General features: G+C 35.9%; 1 protein-coding gene across 1 annotated transcript in view; it reads right to left on the bottom strand.

Moving 5' to 3' along the window:
• The window catches only part of Smyd5 (SET and MYND domain containing, class 5), a 58,278-nt gene extending 34,683 nt beyond the window's left edge, over positions 1–23,595 (bottom strand). Inside the window, exons 1-3 of the mRNA XM_089087743.1 lie at positions 23,476–23,595; positions 17,484–17,732; positions 6,921–7,042 (exon numbers count right to left, since the gene is read on the bottom strand). Coding sequence (XP_088943869.1) covers positions 6,921–7,042; positions 17,484–17,732; positions 23,476–23,502 — 398 coding nt within the window. The 5' untranslated portion in view covers positions 23,503–23,595. The remainder of the gene's footprint in view (positions 1–6,920; positions 7,043–17,483; positions 17,733–23,475) is intronic.
• Positions 23,596–24,874: the final 1,279 nt, after the last annotated feature.

The following is a 24,874-nucleotide window of genomic DNA, read 5'->3' as shown; positions in this document are numbered from 1 at the left end:
AGAGTCGAACGAACGAAAGTGGCAATGCCACCGGAGGGTCGCCCTTTTCCACTTAGCTGCTTCACTGAAACTGAATAAACCGATACTGAATTATTAAAACTCAGAATACTTTTACTGCGGCTTGTGACGAAATGTTCTTGTAAACAGACAACTTCATTTTGCTCAAATACAACATCTAAGATCGGAATTTTATTCGCGAACGAGCCATGAATGTTCCACGATAAACATTTAACTGCAGAAGCTTCAGATGTCATTTCTTTGTGGATTACTGTTTGAGGGACATTTTACACGGTACACGTGTGACTGCCGATTTTGCATTCAACGCAGAATGTCGGCTGTCTGCATGGTTCATCTCGCGTAGAACGATGTTCATTTGAGGCACATCTAGAGCATAAAGGTTCAGCCGTACACAGGGAAGCAAGGTGACTGATTTTGTGGGAGTTGTAGTATCGTCTTGACAAGAACTTAGACGAATCAGCAGGTAGACGCTCGTAGCCGATAATTACCAAAGTACTCAGAAATTGTTGGAGCTCACTGATAGTGTCAAAATACACTTTGAAAGAACGGGATTTTCCGCATTGTTCAGTCTTCGTACTATTCGAGATTAGACTTTTTATTCCTTCACAGTTTATATTTTCAGCGACATTTCGTAGCAGAGCTATGTGCAGGGGTTCTCGAACAGCAATTCTGAGATCGGGCTCGGAAGATTCCGCTTTCTCAACGATTTTCGTTGCTGCAGCTTTCGACCTGACCACAAGTTTCCATTTGTTTGCAGCTTTGCGAAGTTCGCTAATGTCATTTGCATTTTCACAGAAACTGTCTATGAAAGCCTTCCAGTCATTTGGGCCATTGAGCTCCTAGGGAGGATTTTTCAAGACAACAGAATAGGAAGAATCTTTGGGCTTGGACGTTTCAGGTGCACTACGACTGCTGGTGAAAATACTAACCGCTGGAGCGGACTGGGTAGCTAAAAAATTATCAAGCTTCCGAGAGAGTTCATTTACTTTGGCAGTAACTGTTGCATTCACCGCATCTCAGATGACCGGAACCGAGCAGGGGTTAAAGATGACAAATTTTGGCATGCTCACATTATTTTTCGCAGCTACAACTAGAAGTTTGCACATTTCGATGATATTTTCTTCATCTTTAGAGTAGGTCACAAGACAATTCGTAATATTCAACTCAGGATGAAGGATTCACTTTGCCTTTATAACATCTTCATGTGTATAGAAAGCAACACACGCTTTTACGATACAGTCCAATTTTATTCCATCTGTAAGTGCTCTCGTAACACAATTCAGTAAAGGACTCAAAATAATTTTTTCACTTTCAGCTATCGTAGGTCCAAGCGTAATCAAATCTCAATGTAAAGTCACAAAATAAAGACTTAACCGCAAGGGGGACTTTTTTAAGTCCCCCCCCCCACTTTCCAATAAACACCTTCTAATTATCCAAATGAAATAATTCAATCCAAATGAAATAGTACAAATAGTTCAATCACACAGGCTGACAGTCAATGTAACCAAAACCGGTTTTTTCAACAGATAATCCTCTCAGAAAATAAGAGGTGTTAACTGCATGAATACTTACTTGACCTTGACTGATTTAATGGAAGAATCGGGAATTTCAGCCTATAGAACAATTGAATAGCCAACGATAGTTTAAAATGGAGCTAGAAATAGGTCCTCCTTCACAATGGCGTTTAATAAGGTTCAGTCATAGAAGATCATTAAGCTTGTTTGCGTGAAGAATATGAAGACACAGAGAGAGCTATTGATTTTTTGCAAAGTGCATCAATGGATCATCTGTGCTGAGCTTAAAATGTCCTGCTTCTTCATTTGCCAGTAACGCAGATATACTAAGAATCCCTGTATTCTGTGTATGTGGGACAGCAGAGCAAGTGAGAAGCATCAGGTGCGAACTGGCCACCAAAATCTGACCTGAAACCTTGTAATCCAAGTATTTTACATCACACCTTTGCGTGAAGATAGGAAATTATATTTCCACCTCTGCATATAAAACTTAGGAACAATTTGTTAAAGCTTTACAAACTGAAGGAGACTATTTCAAGTATCTCACTTCGGTATTCCTAGAGAGTTTAATGGTCCACCAACTCGACTTGACTTAAAGCTTTTGCTCGGCAGCGTCACCAGCGTAGAGGGAACCAGACGTCAGTGCCTGTTTTGGGCGAGGGTAGGAGCTTCACTGGGGTCAATGCCCCACACTGTGAGTCGAACGCGGATGATATCCACCCATCCCATGTGGTCTACCGCTGGGGAATTTCCAGCCGCTTGTAGTTGGATCGAAGTCGAATATAAGTCGGGAAGGTGTTTCAGTGGGTGGGGCGAAGTAGATGACTGGACAAACGCAGTTAGCGGGACGTAAGCTGCTCGGACAGGGGTAGTAATTCAAAGGACCGGAGGATATCCATCTTCCATACCCTATCGAGCCACATAACGTGTTCGATTTTGCGGAGGTGTTTTTTGTCTGGACAGCATCTACCTTCGTCATCTGAGACTGAGTCAAAGGCCAAGTCTCTGGTGAGTAAAACAAAACACTTGCTACTGAGGCAGAGTAGATAAGAGCTTTCATGAGACGGCTCATCTGGGGTTTCTGGAATATTATTCTCAGAAGACGGCCAAAAACGGCTTTTGCCTTTGCCACCCTTGCTGATATCTGTGCATCTAGATTTCTGTTTGAGCAGACAATTGGAAACCAAAGTAGGATAACTGCTTGACTATCTCAACATCTTGGCCACATACTTCTATAATTGTCAGGGGGCTGCATGGTGTCTTGTCCACATGCAATATTTTGGTCTTCATCAGTTTACATTTAAACCAAGTTTTTCTGCAGCAGATGCTAGTGTTTCTAGGGCAGTTTTGATGTCAGCAAGATTTTCGCATACCATTGCAACATCGTCAGTGTAATCAACATCTGACTGAACCCTTCCAGCAAAATCGATGCCGAACGGATGCCCCAACAGTGTTTTGTTGAGAACATGGTCAATGACACAGTTAAAGAGTTCGGGAGCAGAAGCGCAGCCTTGCCAAACACCGTTTCTAATTAGAAAATGTGATGAGAGCTGGCCATTTACAATGACAGCGCTTTCGGCCCTATTATATAGCTCTTTGAATAGATTGACAGTTTCTTAGGTACACCAGCAGATTGAAGGATCAGTCACAGTGACTGTCTGTCAACAGTGGATCGAAAATCGACAAAGGCAATGTGTGCCTTTCTTTTATATTCCAGAGTTTCTCTATCAGTTGTCTAATTGTATGAATTTGCTCATTAGTGGACCTACCCGGCATGAACCCAGCTTGCTTGTGGCGACAAAGCGGATGGAGGTACTATCTTGCCAGCTTGAGGAGCAGCATGGCGAAGAGTTTGCCTGGTAACGAGAGCAGGGTTATGCCACGATAGTTATTATATTCTTCTATACTTCCTTTCCTATTGTAGACTGGCACAAGTAAGCCTGTCTTCCAGTCTGATGGGATCATTTCAGAACGCCACACATATTAAACAGCACTTGTAGCCAGAGGGTCATGGATGGATTGCCGTTTTTAAGGAGTTCCAATGTCAAGCCAAATGCTCCCGGCGCTTTGTAGTTCTTCAGCTTTCGTACTGCAGCTTTAATTTCTTCTGTTGTAAATTCAGTGCCATAGGGAGCAGGAGCAGCATTTTCAGTTGCAGCAGCAATCTGGTCGGGTGGGTCTGAGTTTAGTAGCTTCTCGAAGTGGCGTTCCCACTGGCGGAGGCACTGTGATTGGTCGTAAATATTCTTGCCACTGGCGTTTCGGAGATTCGATGTAGTTTGAGTGTATTGACCTGAGAGCTCACGGAGGATCTTATATGCGGCTCCAATGTACTTTTTTTTGGCGGCCTCTTGAAGCTCACGTGTTTTTTTGTCAATAAAGTTCTTACGGTTTTTGTGCAGCATGATGTTACGCTCTTTATTTAATTGCCTATATGCTGTCACGCCCCCGCGAAGGCGGGTTTTCTGTCTGAGACCAATAATGGCGAGGGACTCGTTGCTGATCCAGTCTTTTTTCTTATGCTGCTTCATTCGAGCAACGCTAGTTGCAGCTGCAAGAGCACTCTTTTTGAAGACCTTCCATACGCCTTCACTATCATTGCACTGCCTAAGGACCTCAAATCTCTTGGATATTTCGACCTGATACTGCTTAGCCAAAGCAGAGTCTTGCTGGTTACGATAGGTATCAATTTTCCGAGGTGTCTGGCTGGTTCTTGTAGCTTTTAGGGGAAGCCTGATTCTGGCTGCAACAAGACGATGGTCGGTGTTCCCAAGTTCTACACCTCGGTAGGTGCGACAATTCTGCACAGACGACAGCCATCGCCGGCGTATGATGATGTAGTCGAGCATCTTCTTAGTTGATCCATCATTGCTATACCAGGTATACTTGGCTGTGTCGGGTCTCTGAAACCACGTGTTTGCAATGGTAAGAATGTGGGCGAGACAGCAGTTCAGCATTCTCTCTTCGTTGTCGTTTAGGAAAGCTAATGTTACGGGTCCAACAGCGACATCCCACAGACCAGACTCATTTTAAATGCTAACATTCATATCTTCTAGAAGGACGAGGTAGTCATGGAAAGGCACTGACGAGAGCTCAGAACTTAATAGGGTAGAGAAGTCATGATTATCTTCTTCCTCGGCTCCATTTGTGGGGGCGTTGCAGGTGATGATGGTTATTTTTCCGGTAAATTTTCGGCAGTTCATATTATTGACTTACGAATAAAGAGAACATACTACTCGATGCCTTTTTTATGCTTTTTCCAAATATAACAATCATTTTTGTCGGAAATGAATTTTACCCCCACCAATATATATACCAATTCAGGGTATATATTTACACATTAAGGGGGTGGCGGTAAAGCTTATTTCTGATGCAAATAAGAGGTAAGTTTAAACTTTACTCCCACCACACCTAATGTGCAAATATATACCCTGAATTGGTATATATAGGGGCGGGGGTAAAATTTTCGACAAAAATGATTGTTATATTCGTAAAGAGCATAAAAAAAGGCATCGAGTAGTATGTTCACTTTATTCGTAGGTCAATAATATGAACTGCCGAAAATTTACCATTTTTCCATGTTTACCATCGAGCCTTGCTCTCAGGAGCCTGGGTGTTACTGGTGCGAATGAAAGGAGGGCCTTGCGTGTGGCACTATCCAGGACTAGGCCAACGCCATCAGTTATTGGGGAGCTTCAAAATACTTGGCTCCGATATTAGCTTTTGGTTATGACTTGGTAGCCTCTTGGTAACTTATGAAAAATGTTGGTGCAGTGATGAGCAGTGTGATTATATACTCACTGTTCGGTAAAATAAAATTCCTATTTGTATGATCACAATTTATGCTTGCAGCAACTAGATAAAATCTTTCTACGAATAAAGCTATTCTTTGTGAAGAGTATAATTGGTAACTTCTGTATGACCTTGAGAGAAAAAGAGTAGTTCCTGTAGAGAAAAACTAGGGCTATTTCAGATCAAACTATTTCCAGGTTACTCTGGATAAAGTTGCAATATCCATAAGCCATTTTGTGATTTGTGAAATTTGTGAGCCAAGTCACAAATCTAAGCCAACGAAATGGTTGTTCCGGGTGCCATAAAATAATAAACATTTGTTTATTATTTAGTTAATGCATTTGTTTATAGATTTGTTAACAAAAATATACATTTGTTTATTATAAAACAACGTTTTATCGAAGAGAAAAATAGGAAAGCTAATAGAAAGAGAAAAAGAGAAAAAGACAGCATTTTCATAAACATCAACAACAAGAATAACAATGGAGAATTCTTTTCACAAGACTCTGGAATTCTATATTTGAATGAATATTTGGACCCTATATCCAAGGGCCGTCCTCAGCAAAACATAACATACAAAAGAAAACAGACTTACAATAACATAAAACCATTAAAACTAAAATGAAAATTTTAAAACAATCCCAGCATCCTTACTTCAGCTAAGTTCAACCAGGACTGATAAATAAAGTGAGGTGAAACAAGCCAATTCATCGAAGTGAAAGAAGAATAATTAAAAACACACTTTCACTGCTAATCTTTCCTTTTTGGCAGCTAACCTCGAAGTTCTTTTTGTAACTGTTCTGTGTTAGTGTGTACTTTTTTTTTTTAAATAGTTTTTAATTAAATTTGTGTACAGAGCATTCAGTGAGTATTCCCCCAAATCCCTATTTAAGAAAATATTACTATTAATTCCCATGTTTTTCGAAAAGAATTCCCTATTGTTCTTCTTGTTGTTGGTGTTTATGTTGGAAAGGCAGTGTGGTCTTTGTCATTATTGACGGCATTTTCATAAGCCAATCACATCTCTCCTTATTTCTGGAGCTAGGTGATCTTACCTTTTTAAAAAGTAGCTGATTTTACAACCCCCTGCGTGAAATTTTAAGCCAATAACTAGAACAGAAAATGAAATTATAACTGAGTGTTTCTCCTGTGTGAAGACTGAAGCCATTAAAAATAACAAAAAGCTCTTCAGTCTCTGAAAATCAAAAATCTTTTTTGCAAATAGTCTCTGTTTATCTGTGGTTTTATTTTAAGATGTGTCACCAAATTCGAAGAAAAAGTTTTAGGTAATGACTTACAAAAAGGAAAGAGAAAAAGATATAATAAAAATTGCTAAAAATATCTAAATTGTCCGAGCGAGGTAATCAAATAATAAGCTTTAAAAATACCTAAAAAATTCAAAAATATTTTTAAAGTTTTAAATATTATAAAATAATAAAATATCTAAAATATTTTAGAAAAAGTGGGATGAAGCATCATAAGTTCACAAGGAAATACTTAAGCTATCGTAAGAAATACAGGGTGCTCCAATACGAAAGTGCAGAAACTTAACCTAGCTGACTTTAAATTATCAAAAATTTACAGGAAACAACTCACTTCCAGGATTCATTCAGCATAACCAAGGGATTATCAGGATCCAAATCAGAGGAGCGCAGACACAGCACCTTGTGATATGAATCATATGCCTTATCGAAGCACAAACGGGAACAATATCTGATCTGAAATTAATATTTCTACAATCAACAGGCTTCAAAAATACTAAAAAGACCAAGACACTTGAAATAGGAATAGGCTAAGGTGGAGAGGTGATGCTAGCTAACGAGAAAATCGGTCAGGTGGATGACTCACTTACCCGGGTTAGTAAAGACGAGGGATGTGCTTAAATGCAAAGAGTACAATAGCCAAGACGTAGGGAGTTTTTCGCAGTTGAAAGAGTTTGGAAGAATAGGAAGATACGCCTTCAAATTTAGAATAGAATAATATAAGGCATGGTAATGAGTTTGGTTATATAATATACCTGATCCCATTCATTACACAAGAATTCTGAACCCGTTCATAGGTTGAGGAAATATGTTAGGTGTTTTCCAGAGGAAATGTCTAAGGACAGTTTTAGGTTCTCGTTATATAGAAGAAATCTTTATAAAATATATTATATTGTAAAATATATATGTTTAATATTGGATATGAAACAATAAATTTGGTTTTTAGGTATTTGGTTTTAATTCTTCTAATTTTGGCTTTTATTGAATTTTATTCGTCTTTTGATTTTGGTTATTCGTCGGTTTTTATTGGTTTGTTTTTTCACATTGACTCTTCGCGTTTATTTTTGGTTTTCTCTTTGCTCCCTTTTTGGCATTTTCCTTAAAAAAATTTTGTTCGGGCTGAAGAAGAGAGGCGGTTATCCTTCCAAAATCTTCGATTTGTGTTTTTTCAGTATTTTCGTTTCCCCTTTAAAATCCCATTTTTTATTCTTTGTTCTTTAGAATAAACTGTATGAACAATATGACTTGATTCAGCTTTCTATGGTTATAATGAAAAAAAAAATTAAGAATGAAAAGCCATGTTTTATGGACGAAGGGTGATAAATTGCTAAAGATCTGATTTTTTGGCATTTTTCGGGCAAACAAAAAGCAGGTTAACCCCATTGGGGCCGGAAGAGGCCATAAAAAAGAATTAAAGAAAATTGAAACTTCATGGAAGATTGTTGAACAGATTAGCTTGCTAGAAGAGCGTGGGGTGACTGCATTGGGCCGCAAACGGTTTTGTGCTGTCAGGAGCTGTTAGTAGTAGTAGTACTATCAATAATGTCAGAATTACAGCAGGTTGAATCTGATGAACTGGACTGATTCATTACAATTTGCTTCTTTTCTTTGGCTTAATTTTTTATTTATTTATTTCTTTTTTGAAGCAGAGGTTTCCAAATATGTCCGATTGCAGCCAGATGAAGGTTGATGAAAGAAAAGGTTAGGCTGTATTACTGTGATTGCAATCAGATAGGCCATTCTTGAACCCAATAATCTCCTGGTATGGAAGATTAAGAGGCTACCACGACGGGAATAGTTTTAAATTCCTTCAAAAAAAAAAAAAAAAAAGTTTGCAGGGAAATTTTGAAATCTGTTTTACAAATTTACAGAAAATTTACAATCTAACAAATTTGGCAACCTTGTTGCCAAATTCGTACAACCTTGTTGCCAAATTTGTACAAAGTTGTACAACCTTGAATACTTGGATCTTCTAAAGGGAGGGGGGGGGGGCTACAAAACAATTACTGCTTGGTGCTGCAATGAGCTGTTAGTAGTAGTAGCAGTACTAATAATGTAGGAATTGCACGAAAAGGTCCTTATTTGCCCGGAAGAGATAAACAGTATTCACTTATTTTGTTTAATAAGCACACTATTTTATACTTTAAGCCCGGAATAAAGTAAGTATGACAGCACTAGACCCTCAGGGTCAAAACTGGCGGTACTGGCGGTGGTCCAAACTGGCGTTTCATAGCCCTTCAGCCAGGAAGTGCAATGGGGGGTTGATGGCCAGCCGTCCTGTGCTCTCGCACACCCTTCCTGCTTACCTTCCGGCAGCCAAAAGATGCGAAGGGTTATGCTCAGCATTTTTAATGTATTCCAGAATTTTTATTTCCTGTTTATTCTTTTGATAGAAGGATTATTCTATCAACAGATTTATTTCAAATGAACGCTTCAGCAGCTGAAATGAAAAGGTGGTTAATGGAAAGTAAGCAAAAATGAAGTTACATATACTAAATCGAATAAAGCACCTTTTTCAGAATTATTAATAAAGATGAAATTTGTCTCTCAAATTTGCCTTTTTTTAACAAAAATGCAGAGATGATTTTTTAGAGACACAAAAAGGAAGATGTCAGGTTCAAATTTTCAGAGGGAGCCTATGCCTCTCTTTTAAGAAACTATTTCTCAGTATGTACTACCTACGCCCTCGATCCCATAGGCACGGTAACTCCACTTCCAAAAGGTAATTTCTCTTTTCTCTTTTTTGCTCTAATTATCTCCATACTTTTATTATGCCTGGATATTTTGTTTTTGCACTTATTTTGGGTTTAATTATAGGATACTCAATACTTTCCTTTCCCTCACTTCATGAGAGTTCTATAGGGTAATCAGTGTTATAGTCTTTATCAGTATGGTAGAATTTATCTATCTACATATGCATTGGTTGATAGATGGTGCCTTGGATGCCGGTCCTTAGAAATCCTAGGTTTTCTTGAATTTCTGGGCGCTTCTTATTCAGTTTATCAAAGTTTTTGTTTTATTATTATTGCAAATTTTTATTACTTTTATTACGATTTTTTTAACTTTTATTAGCCCCCCCCCCCCAAGTTTTTATTAGGCCTACTGTTCCCACCCCGAAAAAAGAAGACTTTTAGGTGCACCTTCCCTGAATGTGAGTTCACGTTTTTAAGATTAACGATTTAACTGGGCCACAAGGGAGAAAGCCAGGTAGAATCCTAGAGATGGTTAGAAGGGTGGAAAGCATAAATAAATTCTGAGGCCCAGCCTTACAAAACATACCATTTTAAGACCCTTCGTCACAAAAAAAATCATCGCTAGAAACATTTGTTCCGGAATCATTCTAGGTAATACAACAGCTGATACATTAGCTGTTGAATTTCTATTTGTAGATTTAAAGCGATAAGTGAATGTCTGTTTATGTTTTTCTTTTTCCTTACAAAACTCATAAAAGTGGCTGAAATATAGGCATATGGCTTAGCATTACCACTTTTTCTTAGTAACTATTAATTAATTTAGATTTAACAAGTTTTTTTATTGGATTGTATTTAAGCTGTATACTGTGACAAAAGGGGACAAAATCTAACTGATAGTCAATTGATGATCGTTAACTTTTTTTTAACAAACAATTTTTAAAACATAGCTTTTCTAACGGTAAGTCATGGAAATTGACAAGCCTACCAGCAATGCCAATCGAATAAGGAATAAAAAAAACAAGAAGACAACACCAAACCAGGATAATTTTCAGCCAGTGAATATACTAAACTCAAAACAGATATTTCGACAAAGACATCCGCCAATCCGTCTTCAATACTGATATATATATATATATATATATATATATATATATATATATATATATATATATATATATATATATATATATATATATATATATATATATATATGTAAACATATAAAATACGTTTTTTTTACATTGAAGACATCTTAGACATAATACCTGCTCTGTTTTTTGTTTATTTACTGGCCGAAAATTATCTTAGTTTAGTTTTGTCTTTCATCATCTTTTTCTATTCTTCATTTTTTAGTTTTAGTTTTCATCATCTTTTTCTGTTCTCCGTTTTTTCGCACAGGAGAAACAGCCAAAAAGACTGAAAAAACCCTTATAAATCAATGAACTAGTGTAGTTAAAACCGGAAAACCCCCAATTTTCGAGACAAAAAGCTCGAGACAAAGGAAAATTCCTCTCCAGGAATCTTGGAATTATATTAATAATAGCCTGGTTTTCCCTGAAGCTTATAACCTGAATCTGGAAAAAACTCAATAAAAAGTCGAGTCTGAATAATTTTCTTGTGTTTCGCTGACTCCAAATCTGAAACTTTTATAAAGACCAAAACTATTATGGAGAAAATGCTTTGAAAAGGATAATTTCTTCAGCAAGGGAATTCCCCATCAGGAATCTTGAATTCATAACAATAATGGTTATCACAGTTTTCCCTGAAGTTTACAAAATTTTATCTGGAGAAAATTGGATAAAATGTTGAGTTCGAATAATGTTCTTGCGTTTTACTAACTGCAAATCTAAAACTTTTATTAAGATCACAAAATTAGGGAGAAAATAGTCTGTAAAAGAAAATTTCTTTAGAAAGTTGATTCCCTTCTTTAGCATACAAATTCTGTTATGTAAATTACTCCTTGTTCGTATTTGTAGCCTTGACAGAAAGCTACGTGTTCGGAGTTGGAGAAAAAATAGGAATCATATGTACAGTTTATTCAGAATCTAAAAAGAGTTCATCTAGTATGGGAAAACAGGGGAAGGAATTTTTTTTTTTATTATAAATTTGATTGTCAATGTTGAATTTTGGATAGATAAATATTGAAAAAATCAGCAATTTGCCGTTGATAAAATAAATATTTGAGCAAGTGTCACAAATTGAACTTTTTTTGCTTGACAGGTTTGTATAAAATCAGCAAGCTTTCTCCTCTCCCTTTTAAAATAGTAAAATTCAAGTTTTCTTTTTTGACTATGAATGGTATTAACAGTGTTTCTTCTAGTCCTAGGTGGAGTAAAGGTGCCAGGCCTTTCCAAAATGTCCATTACCTCTTCCTTTAAAAAAATCTCTGATTTCCTCCATTACGAAAGAAAATGTTTTAATTTCTCACTTTAAAAGCCAATCAACTTTAACGCAATATTGTTTGCTTTTCCATCAAGTAAATACATCCCTTGTTTTTCATTATGGCAAGGCTTTTAAAAGTGAACCCATGGGTGATTGTAAAAAAATGAACAAATCAGATCTGTTTAACCTTTAGCGTCTCTCAATGCTTTGGGAACACAAAAGGATTTTGCAGTAATTTGTTTTGCTCAGTCATTCTTCCATTCAGTTGATACTCATATGTGCAGAGTTGCCATATGGGGCCCATTTGCGCCATTTGGGTAGTTGCACATTTGCGCCATTTGGGTAGTTGCACATTTGGGCCATTTTGGCGGTTGCGCATTAATTTTTTCAAATCGGCGCATTTCTGCGGTGATAATCGTTCATTTTACGTATTCTCACTAGTAAAATGGCGCTTTCGATGTATTTTCACTTTTATGACGGCGCAATTTTTAACCCGACATCTGGTAACACTGTAAATGTGATACAAGGAAGATACAGGCCGAAGCAAGAAGATAGAAGATTAAAATCCAGAAGGAATATTGAAAGGCATTTCTTTTCAAATGTTTCTTGATTCGGTATAAAACAAAAAACAATTTTTTCCAACTGAAAGTAAGGAGCAACATTAAAACGAACGTTGATTAATTCCACATAAGAGGGTGGCTGCCTCTTCCTCAGCCCTCGTTCGTGAGCTAAAGTTTTTAGAGTGCTTTAAAAAAGCGTCTTATTTTAATTAAACGGCCCTTGTGTTTTAGGAGTCATTCTTAAAGGATTGGGCTTTAGTGCAAAAGCGATGGTTGAGGAAGGGGCAGCCCCAATCATATAAGAATAATTTCTGTCTGTTTTAAGTCTTAATGTTGTTCCTTACTTTCAGTTCGAATAATTCGTTTTTTAATTTAATTTCTGATCTTTTTCAAATCATACCGGGAAATCCGCTTTTTCTCACCGCGAAACATTTCCCCATGAAAATCCCTCACACCAAAAAAATTCCATCGGCAGAAAATTCTCCCTGCTAAAATCTCCCTACCTCTCGATTAATGGCTTGGGTAATGATCAATCTAATCTTATCTATTATTGATATTTGTTTTTTTTTTTTTTCCAGTCGAATTCTTCCCCCCCCCCCCCAGAACAAAATCCTGGATAAGGTCCAGCATTAATTTTGGTTTTTGCAAATGAGGTCATGTACTATGTTTGTACATCATATATGCATTTCTTATGACATCATATATGGCATAATATAAGTATTTTCTTATATGATGTTATGCAGAGCATAAATAAGATTCTTGAGTTTCCATCACACCAGTTATTTATATAATATAATGTCTGTTGAAAGGCCACAAAAACGAAAATTTGTAGTTGCAGTTAATATAAATGATAATTCTTTGGAACCAACACCAGAACTATCAAACGTGAAAAGATGTGAAATTTGACAGCCTGGACCATCAATTGCGACAACACCAATACGGACAGCTAAAGCAAAGGCCATTGCTAAATTGTCTGAAGTAATCAAAGTCCAAAAACGTATCAAAAATGAAAATGAAGAGGAAAGACACGGTGGTTAGAAGATATGCGAAAATGACAATTAGAGCGGGTTAAAAATGAAAACGAAGGGCAGATAGACACGCGGTTAGAAGAAATACGACACCGAACAAGTGGGGGAATCAAAAATTACAATGAAGAGCAGCGAGTCAATGAAAATCAACCTGGACAGCGAGAATCAAAACGTGTCAAAATTGACAATGATAGCGATGATGATTGGGTTTGGGATTTTGACATGGATAAGGTCATCGATGCATACCATACCTTTGTTAAAGAAAACAAAGGTTCGACGACATGTATTTCATAATGACGAAAGACAAGCCGAGGTGTATAGAAGCAAACAATTTGAAAACGATAGTGATGATGATTGTGTTTTGGATTTTGACAAGGATAAGGTCATCAAGACCTAAGATACCTTTGAAAATCAAAAATATGGACTGGATATATCGTTGGAAGAAAAAGGAGTTTTTGTCCCACCATCTGAACAATTAAAAGAAACAAAGGTGGTCGTCAATGCCTTCCATACCTAGTAAAATCAAAAACCTGAACTAGATAAATCGTTAGAAGAAAAAGTAGTTTTTGTCCCACCACCTGAACAATTAAAAGAAACAATGGTGGTCGTCAATGCCTTCTATACCTTGTTCAATCAAAAACCTGAACTAGATAAATCGTTGGAAGAAAAAGTAGTTTTTGTCCCACCACCTGAACAATTAAAAGAAACAAAGGTTCGGCCATATGTCTTTCATAATTACAAAAGGTCCAATAAAAAAAAAATTAATTTCACAAAGGCAACACTTCTAATTTAAGGTCCATTTGGACGTCATGAAATCAAGAAAAGGCTCAAATTGTCTGCCTTTAGAAGTTAAGCGACAGTGAGAATCTATATTTAGAAGCCTGCCGCGTGTCCCATATCTTTGTTAAAAAAACGAAGGTTCGGCGATACATATTTCATAATGACGAAAGATAAGCCGAGGTGTAACGAAGCAAACAAATTGAAAATAACAGTAATGATGATTTGGTTTTGGATTTTGACATGGATAAGGTCATCAATACGTACCATACTTTTGACAATCAAAAGTATGGACTGGATAAATCGTTGGAAGAAAAAGAATTTTTTGTTCCACCACCTGAACAATTAAAAGAAACAAAAGGTAAGGCGATACGTCTTTTATAATGACAAAGGACAAGCCAAGGCACAAGGAGAAGTTTTCGTCCCATCACCTGAACAATTAAAAGAAACAAAAATGGTCGTCAATGCCTTCCATACCTTTGATAATAAAAGATCTGCAAAAAAGAAATCCTTGGAAGAAAAATATGTTTAAGTCCCGCCACATGAACAGTTAAAAGAAACACAGGTTTGGAGATATGTCTTTCATAATGACAAAATACAAGCCGAGGCAAAAGTTAAAGGTCCAATAAAAAAAACTATGTAATTTTACAAAGGCACCTCTTCTATTTTAAGGTCCATTTGGACTTCATGACATCAAGAAAAGGCTCAAATTGTCTGCGATTAGAAGACAAGCGACCATGAGAATCTATTCATATATATATATATATATATATATATATATATATATATATATATATATATATATATATATATATATATATATATATATATATATATATATATATATATATATATATATATATATATATATATATATATATATATATATATATATATATATCTACAAAAATAACAAAAAAAAAGGATACACGTCTTAATTTTTCGGCTTCAAATGCGGAAGCCTAAAACAACGTGAAAAAATATGAAACAGAATGAACTTGACTAAAAACAATTACACATGCTAAGAAATAACATAAAAAGAGGAGAAAACACAATTTTTTTTATACAATTTTTTTTATGATTCCGATTCGACAGATTCCTAATAGTTGGCTAAAAAGTTGGAAAATGTGGATGGCGATCGAGGGGTTACAGGCCCAGATTGGTTCTCAAATTATACAAGTTGTAACCCATAGCATGACTCTGGTTCAAACAAGCTCCAAACATGCCTACCTTGGGTCTAGAAAAGTCCCAGGAGGATTGAGGGGGGGGGATTAAAGGGCCCACCAGTCCACTTGGGTTTTGCAACCAACAGACGGAAAGTCTTGGCATAATCCTAGTTTAAACTGTGTGCAATATGCCTATTTTTATACTAACTAACAAAAACGGGGAAAGGGGGAGGGGGAAAATATGGGAGGGGCTACGGGATCAATTCATGTTTCGAATAATTCAGTTTTAAAACGACTGTACATTTCTAATTTAAACAAGGTGCTACCTGCTTACCTTGCCACTAAAAAAAGGTAGAGGGCGAGGGAGAATTAAGTGCAACTTGGATGTGCATTATTTCTGCACCAAGTCAAGAATTACCTCGATGTTGAACCAAATGTAATCTTAGCTCGTTTTGCATCAAATTAGGACTTAGCTAGTTTTTGCACAGAATAAGGATTTAGCTCATTATTGCTCCAACTCAGAACTTAGCTAGATCGCCTTTGCACTGGGAGAAAGAACGGAGCACAGATAAGCCCAATTCATATCTCCAAAAGGACAGATTTGACTTCTTTGCATGATTCGGGTTTTAACAAGGTGTAGCATTAAACTCCTTCAACTGAAATGTATCTGTGTCAGTCATTTGATATGTGGATGTGTCTATGTGTGTCATGTCCCCTGGAGAGACATTTTTAGATTGTTTTTATCATTTTTAATGTAATTGTTATCTTAAAATGATGGTTCAGCACCGTGAAAGATTACAGGGGTGCCCAGGAGCAAAAGGGCACAGAGAGGGGGGACAGGTTGTCTTAGAATCACTTTAGACCCTTAAAAAAGGCAAAAGAACTATTAGTTTTCAATAAAAGAATTCCCTCTCAAGTCTTTAAAACATCTGTGGTATACAAAGTAGCCAGGAGGAACATAATGAAAAAAAACACACACTGCTCTTTACTTAGGCAACACCACTATCCTTACTCTGATTTGCACTACACATGATCTTTTGCTTTTATCGTGTTTATACCTGGGAACCAGAGGCTGGATATAAAACAAAACAAAAAAATAAAAATCGCATGAATAGCAAGAATAGTCCCACTGTAAAGAGACTTTTTTTATGTTGATAAGTTACATGCCATTCTAAGCGTTTACAATGTTATGTTCAAAATAAGTTGTATCCGTAATTGTAATACTATAGAGAGGGTACAAACAGACATGTACCCACTAAGATACCCCATTTAGCAACCAAAGCACAAAAAAATAAGTTGCATTATTTACATGGAGAGGAGATTCCTTGGACTGATCTTGGGAGGGTGGGGGGACAACTGGTTGCATCCAAGGGGATGATGACTATTCAAAATGGTAGCCTACATATACAATACAAATCTTGAAACCCAAGCACAAACAAGAAACCAAATCAAGTCAAACTCACATAGGCAAGTAATGAACCCACTCCTATTAACAGTCTTTCAAAATTAGATGAGAAAAGCACTTGAGGCTATCACCAAAATCACAATGGAATATGACTCATTGTGGGATGTTTTATGAGTAACATAATTAATTAGAGCTACGGTAAGAAGAAATGAGAATGATAATATAAAAATAATATTTTCATTGTTTCCCCTTTTTTACAAACACAGATGTAATGATTCAGAATTAATACTATTTGTCCTCCTTATGACTTAAAAGAAAAGATATTCAATTTTCAGATATTTACTACTATTATTAGTTTGAATTCGTACAGACAATCACGAAAATCACATTGGAATATGACTCATTTTTAGCGTTTTCCATTTGCAATAAATAAAACTTTTTTTCTTATAATGAGAATTAATATCAAGTTGAGGATCAGATCAAAATGAGGATAAATTTATGATGAGAATATAAGAGCAAAATAAGAATAATAAGATCAAAACAATAATTTTCATCCAAGTTCTTTGAAATAAACCCCCTTTCCTAACATGCACAATTGAACTCCTCCTGTGATGATCCTTGCCGTTCAGGGCTATGGTGAGCAGCCAGTCCCAAGCCAGGGAAAGGAGGAGAGTTGGGTCATAGATTAATACCCTATCCCTATAAAACAGTACTGATTCATAAAACGACAATGGTAAGCCTTGGACCCAATTTGATCTCATCCAAAATGATATCCAACCACCCCCAGACTTCATCATTGCCACGTTATGTGCCAACTGGCATGGGAAGTCCTAAGTCTAAGTAAGTAACACGCACAAATGTAATGATTGAGAATTAATAAACTTACCCTGCAGTCAGGGCAATATGTATGCAGTTTTTTGTTTGTATTGGAAAACTCTGGGTAAGGTATGGTATAATCAGGGTTTCCTGTCAATCGTTTAACATTCTCTTCAGCAGTTTCTAAGGGTTTCATGCAAAAATCACAGGCAGAATATTTGCAGACCACATTCCAAGAAAATTGACAGCTAACAAAAGGGTCTTCTAAGAACAATTCTTCATCTTCATCTATGTCTTTAATGGCAACAAGAGATCGTCCCTGATCAAGATATCAAGTTAAAAAAGATTGCAAAAAATAGAGCAATCGACAACTTAAATTTTCAAAAACAACAGCCCAAACAATAAAATTTAAAACATATAAATACAAAAATTAATTTAATAGTTCAAATTGCACACATTCAGTCACCAGGATTGATAAGTCGACACATTTATGACACTGATTTTTATATGTTAACAAAATAATTCAAAAATACGGATTTTTTTGTCTTATATCAAGACTGTATTAAACAAACTTTCATATATAAGTATTTTAGCTACATTTCATAGCAAAAAACAACAACAAGATAATAGGCATATGGAACACCCTGGATAAAAACAAAAATAACCAACTTTAAATTTAAAACTAAATGAAAAAAAGTTCAATAAAGAAGTGCATAATCCTCACTCCATACTTTTTTGTGTAGTTGTTTTTTCCCACATTAATTTGACTTTCAAGTTATTTCTAGTTTTCTTCAATTGTTACTTAGCTTTTTCTAGTTTCATGCCAAGAATGGCTACTGGTTATTATTATGAAACTAATTTTATCTGAAAGTTTAATGGTCATTGTCTTGGTGAAAAAAAGCCTCATCTCTTCCAGATTTTTTTCTATGAATGATGGAGAGGCAGTGTGATTTTTTTAGTTACACATTAAAACTTAACACAAACAGAAATTATTACGTAAATTTGTGGGTTCGCCCCCGTTTTCAATACCTCAATCTTTATGCTAAAGTTTTTTTTAGTACTTTCAAAAGAGCTATTTATTCTAATTAAATGGCCTTTGTGATTCATGGATCACTCTTAAAGAATTGGAAAAAAATTCGAACTTTAGCATAAAGAGCAAGGTATTGAAAAGGGGGGCAAACCCACTCATATACATAATAATTTCTGTTCGTTTTAAGTTTTAATGTTGCTTCTTACGGTACTTTCAGTTGAAAAAACTTGTTTTTTTTATTTAATATGTTGTTAAAATGGTTTTATGTTGTTAAATTATTACTAAAATGATCCAGAGCAGGAATAAGAGTAGAAGGAAGGTAGCTGGAAGAACGAATAAGAGTAGTTGGTCACACTAGCTTGAACTTTCCTGCTTGTCACCAACCAACCAGAAGATTGGGATCCCTCAACAGGTACTTTTCACCTTCTATTCTCAAAAAAATATAGTATCCATGTAAGCTTTCTTTCATGAAGGCCATAAACTGGCCTTTTTATTAAAGCATTAGGGAATTTGGTCAAATGCCTTTTCTATATAAAATAGGAAAACAAGGACACTAATTTTGCTTTCCATTGCTTTTGTCCAATCACCCAATGCCTCTAGAAACTAGTTTTTACAGCTGTTATTTGGAAAGAATCCAAATTGGATCATGCTGAATAGCTTTTCTTTAGTAATAAACTGCATAATTTTGTTTTGTACCAGTCTCTCCATTAATCTGCTAATTTTGGATGTAAGGCTAAATGGTCTATAGTGTGACAGGATACCCTTATTGCCCTTCTTGAAGACTAGCACTATCTTTGCAAATTTCAGCAGGATATTAGAAAAAAAAACAGTTTTTGTAACATGATGTTGATTAAGGTTAAAGTAATAGATTCTTACCCATGATTGAATACATCAAAAATGTCAAATGGTTGAAAGGTAAAAATTTTGTAAAATTTTGACAGAATCTTCCCATTAAAATACTGCAATTGGACAGTGGGTTCTGTATTTTCCTAAGAATACCCTGCTAATCCAACCCCTAATTCAAACCTTTGTTCTAGCAAGACACATAGATAGCCACAGTTCAGGGCTGAACACTGAAGGAAAGAGATTGGGTTATTGGAATAATATAGTTAAGTAATTGGGGGGAGGGACTTCCATGATGGGATCAATTGCCTTTCTTATTCTAAAGCTCAGGGTACAAACATCTCATTGAAATCGTTTTGACAGCAATGATTTTTGATAGGCTGATGATTTTGTTATTCTTTGTTCTTTACAGCCTCCCTTTATTAGTTTTGATGCTTTGTTACCTTCTTTTCCTTTTCTTATTATATTTTCTTCCGCCTTCCACCAGTGGAGACTTTTCTTTATGGTATTGAAAAGTTAAATAAAATAAATAAGTTGTTCTGCCATCCCTTTGTCTCTATTTTAATCCACTTAGCGTCTAATCCATCAGGACCAGAAAATTTATCTGCCTTTGCTTTTCTTTTTCTGAGGACTTTCAAAAATTTGGAATTTATAACTTGATTTCTCACATATTATTAGAGCTGAAACCATGTTGTTTTGGGAATAGGGAAACTTGATTGAATATAATGAACAATAGAAATTACCAAGGACCTTCTCTGCCAGTTTTTGTTGCCTTTTTTCCATTGACTTTGACAAGTTTGGGTTTTCCTCCACGACTACATAGCTTTGTGTTGACATGGTCCTGAAACTTTATAAGAGCAGTTTTGCTCTTGTGCAACATGTTTCTTGTGCTAAATATGCTTGAAGAAAACAACCATTGATCCAGCATCAAATATCTTACCTGGATGGTGTAGAGGTACTAAATTAGTGCTACAATTCACTTTTGAGGTGATTTCACTGAGTATGTTGAACTGTACTAAAGAAATTACTGAGGACCTTCTTCCTGGTCCTCAGCTCAATCTTGATGGCAATTGTGATTTAAGGTAATCTAAAAGAAAATGCTAAACAATGAAATCCTTAATTCATAATATGCATGATGTTTATAGTAATCAGAATAGGGAGTCCTGCTTCATTCTATCATTTATTATTATTATTATTTATTGAAAACCCATCTTTATACAAAAAGAAGATGATGAAGCACTACAAAGGGAAAAAAATGAAAACAAAACAAAAGTAAAATATCACCATACAACTATGACAACATAACTAGAGTTGAAGAAGCTGGCTCCAAGCATGTCTTGAAATCTTTTGATTGTGTTTTTTCATAAGTTTAGTAATGGCTATAGTAAGATCTGCTATGCACAGACTACTGATGAGATTTGAACTGCATGTCCAAACAGGATAACTCAGTAGGTATTCTGTGAAACTGAAGAAAGTAGGGCAGATTTTCAATTTATTAGCATTAGTAAGAATCTTACAGAAGGGTGCAATGTTGAGGATGTGGGGGAGAGCAACAGTGTTGTACAGCATTGCAAGATAATGGCAATTGAAAGAAAGCTTAGCAGAGACTATGGAAGCATGGTTTTTGATGCCATCTGTTAGGAGATGATGAGTGTGAGAAATGGTATTACCAATAGGAATACCAAGGTAAACAATTTGGTCAAAAGGGTAGATCTTTGAATTCCCAAGTACACTTTTTATGAGGAAGTGCCTTTCCAGTTAAAAAGCATGTCAGACCTTTCAGCATTAAATTCATAACCAGATATTAAGTAGGCTATTCTACTTGCACTTTTTGGAAAGTTCTAGAAATTTTTGTCCAAAGTTTGGCTGATGTTAAAAATGTTATCAGCATAAGTGACTGAGAAATTGAGGCCAGAAAGGATACAAGAGATCTAACACTGGTCCAGAGTTATGAGGACATAGTTATTGAAATAGCAAGGTGAGCCAATTGCACCTTCCCTGGCATCTCTTTTAACTGGTACAGTTCTATCCAGTGGCCTTGCCATTTTGTCTTGTTTAGGAGGGATTTTAAGATGGACTCCTAGCTTAGCATATATATACATATATATATATATACATATATATATATATATATATATATATATATATATATATATATATATATATATATATATATATATATATATATATATATATATATATTTATATATATATGTATATATATATATATATATATCCCTTTGAGATCTGTTAATAACCAGTTTGACTCCTCTTTTAACAGCCCTTAAAAAGATAAGTTGGTGCATTACAGAGTCAAAGGCATGGCAAACATCATAACTCACCAAGGCAAGTGAACTATCTTTACAAAAAGCATCAAGCAGAGCATTAGCAAGAACTGCAAGGGCATCTACAAATCCAATGCCATGCTAAAAGCCAAATTAATGTGGAGGTGTGCAATATTTATCTTCAAGCTCTTTTATGAACAGTAGTTCCCAAAGTTTGCATAAACTGGTTAATACAGTCATGGGCCTGAAATATGTGCATTAAATTGAGTTTTTTATTTATTTATTTTTGAATAGGAGAAAGATCTGCCATGCAGAATATTGACAGAACCAAGCCTTGAATAAAAATCATCTGCAGCAGTAGCATGAGATATTCTAAAAGTGCATGACCACTGTTTTTGGTGGCCCTGCACTTTTATATGAAGAGTATGAACTCTATTCATGCCTTGTAACAGCTTTGGCTTAAGGCAGACAATAGCATCAGTCATAGACATTACAGAGACCATAAAATCAGAGTCAGAGAATGCATGCAAAATTGGTCAAGCTCTTCAGCATATTTTTGTTCAAGTTGGTGGTCTGGTGAAGAGACTTTGGCCCCATAGAAAGAATACCACTCAGATAGAGGAACATCAGCAGTGGAAAGGGAGGTTTTTGGGATCCTTGGAAACACTGTCAACCAAAACAATTGAAGCTTATCTTTGATTTTTTGAGCTTACTGTTCTGTGATTTTCTTGTGGTGGTTCTGAAGTTGCCATATAGGGCACATTTGTGCCATTTTGGCAGTTTTTTAAGGCAGTTGTGCATTGATTTTTTCAAATCAGCACATTTTTGGGGTTCATTCAGCATATTTTCACTAGCAAAATTGTGCTTTTGGTGTATTTTCACTTTTATGGCAGTGCAATTTTTAACCAGACATCTGGTAACGCTGCATATATGGTGCAAGGAAGAAACAGGCCAAAGCAAGAAAATTGATGATAAAAATTCAGAAGAAATATTGAAAGGTATTTATTATCAATTATTTCTTGATTATGTATTAAATTTAAAAAAAACAGTTTTTTCAACCAAAAGTAAGGAGCAACATTAAAACAAATGTGAGTAATTCTGCATAAGAGGGTGGCTGCCCCTTCCTCAGTCCCTGGCAAACTTTTTCTTTGTTGCAAAGCAGATGGAATTAAAAGGGCTGGACTTTTAAAACATTTATAACCATTTCAAATAAAATTCCAAATAAAACAGAGCCTAAATCATTTCAAAACTAAATTATGCACTCAATCATGCAAATGGATAAATTCTAGACTCAGAATATGCTTAGGAGTTAGCTTAGGAGCAAGGTTATAACATATGACTAGATCAAAGTAGACTAGCCCAGCCAATGGGTGCCCATAAGCTGAATTTTAGGGGGGCTTACCTGGTCTAATTGACACTTCCAATGGTGTATAGGCTAATAGAAATCTCAAAACAAAAATATAAAAGATAAGGCAGAATCATTCAGCCAATGGGGAGGCTGGAGCCCCCCCCCATGTGGGTGCCCATGGCCCAGCCTAATGGAGAACATTATCAGGACTACACCTGGGGTTTTCAGGGAGAGGTTGCATTTGCAAGTGAGTTGACTAGGCCTATTATATTTGGAAATGGCAATACAAAGGAATCAAGTAGGACTAGTATGTTTACCTTGTCCTTAAGTCAGTTATGAAGCTTCATAGGCTAGACTATACATTGATTATCCATTCTTGAAAGCTTAAGGCTCCTAAATCAATTACTTGTCAAGACATAAGAAAATCCCCTCATCTAGAATTTCATCAGAAAGAGCCCTGTTACTGGAACTAAAAGGTATTTTTTGCCAACCTTATTTCGACACTAGGCCTACAACATGCAGGTTAATAAAAAAATGCAGAGTTTGTTCTACTTACTATGTCGGCTAACTTAATTTCAGCCATGCTTTTCAACTTTAAATCAATTGCGTTTTAGGCTGTGTTCATATTGACGTATTTGCAACAGACCCCTAGTCGTAACTGCGAATTAAATAAAAGTAAGTCTTTTCAACTGGAGAGTAAGGAGGAATATTAAAATTTAAAACGAACAGAATTTATTTCATGTATAACACAGACTAATCCCTCCCCAGTCTTCCCACTCTTTAGGCTAGTTTCATAGGTCTTTAAAAATAATACTCATTCCCATTCAACGGCTTTGTTGTTTGAGAAGTTGTTCTTGGAGAACTGGGACAGATAGACGCCACGCCGATTTATCGGCGATGTCTACCAATGAAAGATGCGCTGGCGTAGAAAGAAAATTCAGCGGCGCACCAACAAGCAGCTGATACCATCGGTATGGCAATGCGCCACAGATCTGTCTATTTGGCACATGTTTTTGTAGTGATTTGATGATTTTGGTTCGGTTTGGTTGTTGGAGAATTAATTATGTGGTTTCAATCTTACACCATCAGTTTAGATTATTCAGCTTTAACGAAGAAAAGGGAGAATAAAACAAGGATTGGTTAGTAAACAAACAAAAACTTTGGCTGAAGAAGACTTTGAGGTGTGAAACTTGAATTTCAAACTAAAGAAAATGCAGTTTTACTCATTGTTTTTAAGTATTTAACAATCCCTTCTCCTAGGCTAAGAGCTTAAGATTTTCGAGCATGCTATATGACAATATGTGATGGGCTATATATGCAATGAAGCTGTTAGAAAACAAGTTGACTTGTACTTAAATTTAGCAAGCAGAGCATTAAGAGCTATAAGGTTAAAGCCGTCTTGAAACAAAAATGCAGTATTCTTCTTTACTTTTGGTGTAAAATTTAAACTTTGCCAGAAAAAAAAATACGTAACATCGGCTTTAAACACTTAAAAGAGTCTTCTGAAAATCAAAGCAGACATCCTGAAAAGGCTTTTTCACCTGTAGCGAGTCTTTAAATGTTCAATTTCCCAGCTTTTAAGCTTCTCGCTCAAAAGTAAATCCCGAAAACCAAAGATGAATAAGGCCCACTAGGCGTCAAACATGGGCTACTGAAAATGGGTTTCACGGAGTACAATGACAAGCATCATGAAAACACAGGCACTGGGGGAAGTGAACGCTGGCATTTATTGAAAAACAAGAGATTAAAAATTCTGAAAAAAGAATCTTGAATCTACAGATTATTGGGTTTTGTTTATTTTTGAACGGTACGTCACTTGTTATGTTTTTAATAGGTTTGAAACTCCTTCCTAATAGGCAAAACCGGTGTCAACTAATAGTAGAAGGGGGGGGGGTAATATAAAGCTTGGAGAGGACGCATTCGATTTTAAATCGAAAGTTCTAGTTCCCTTTTTA

The sequence above is a fragment of the Artemia sp. Qi Xiang Cuo genome, chromosome 4 (assembly GCF_049724085.1).
Source record: "Artemia sp. Qi Xiang Cuo chromosome 4, ASM4972408v1, whole genome shotgun sequence".
Lineage (NCBI taxonomy): Eukaryota > Metazoa > Arthropoda > Branchiopoda > Anostraca > Artemiidae > Artemia > Artemia sp. Qi Xiang Cuo.
The sequence above is the reverse complement of the archived record's forward strand: the minus strand, read 5'-3'. Positions and strand labels throughout refer to the sequence as shown.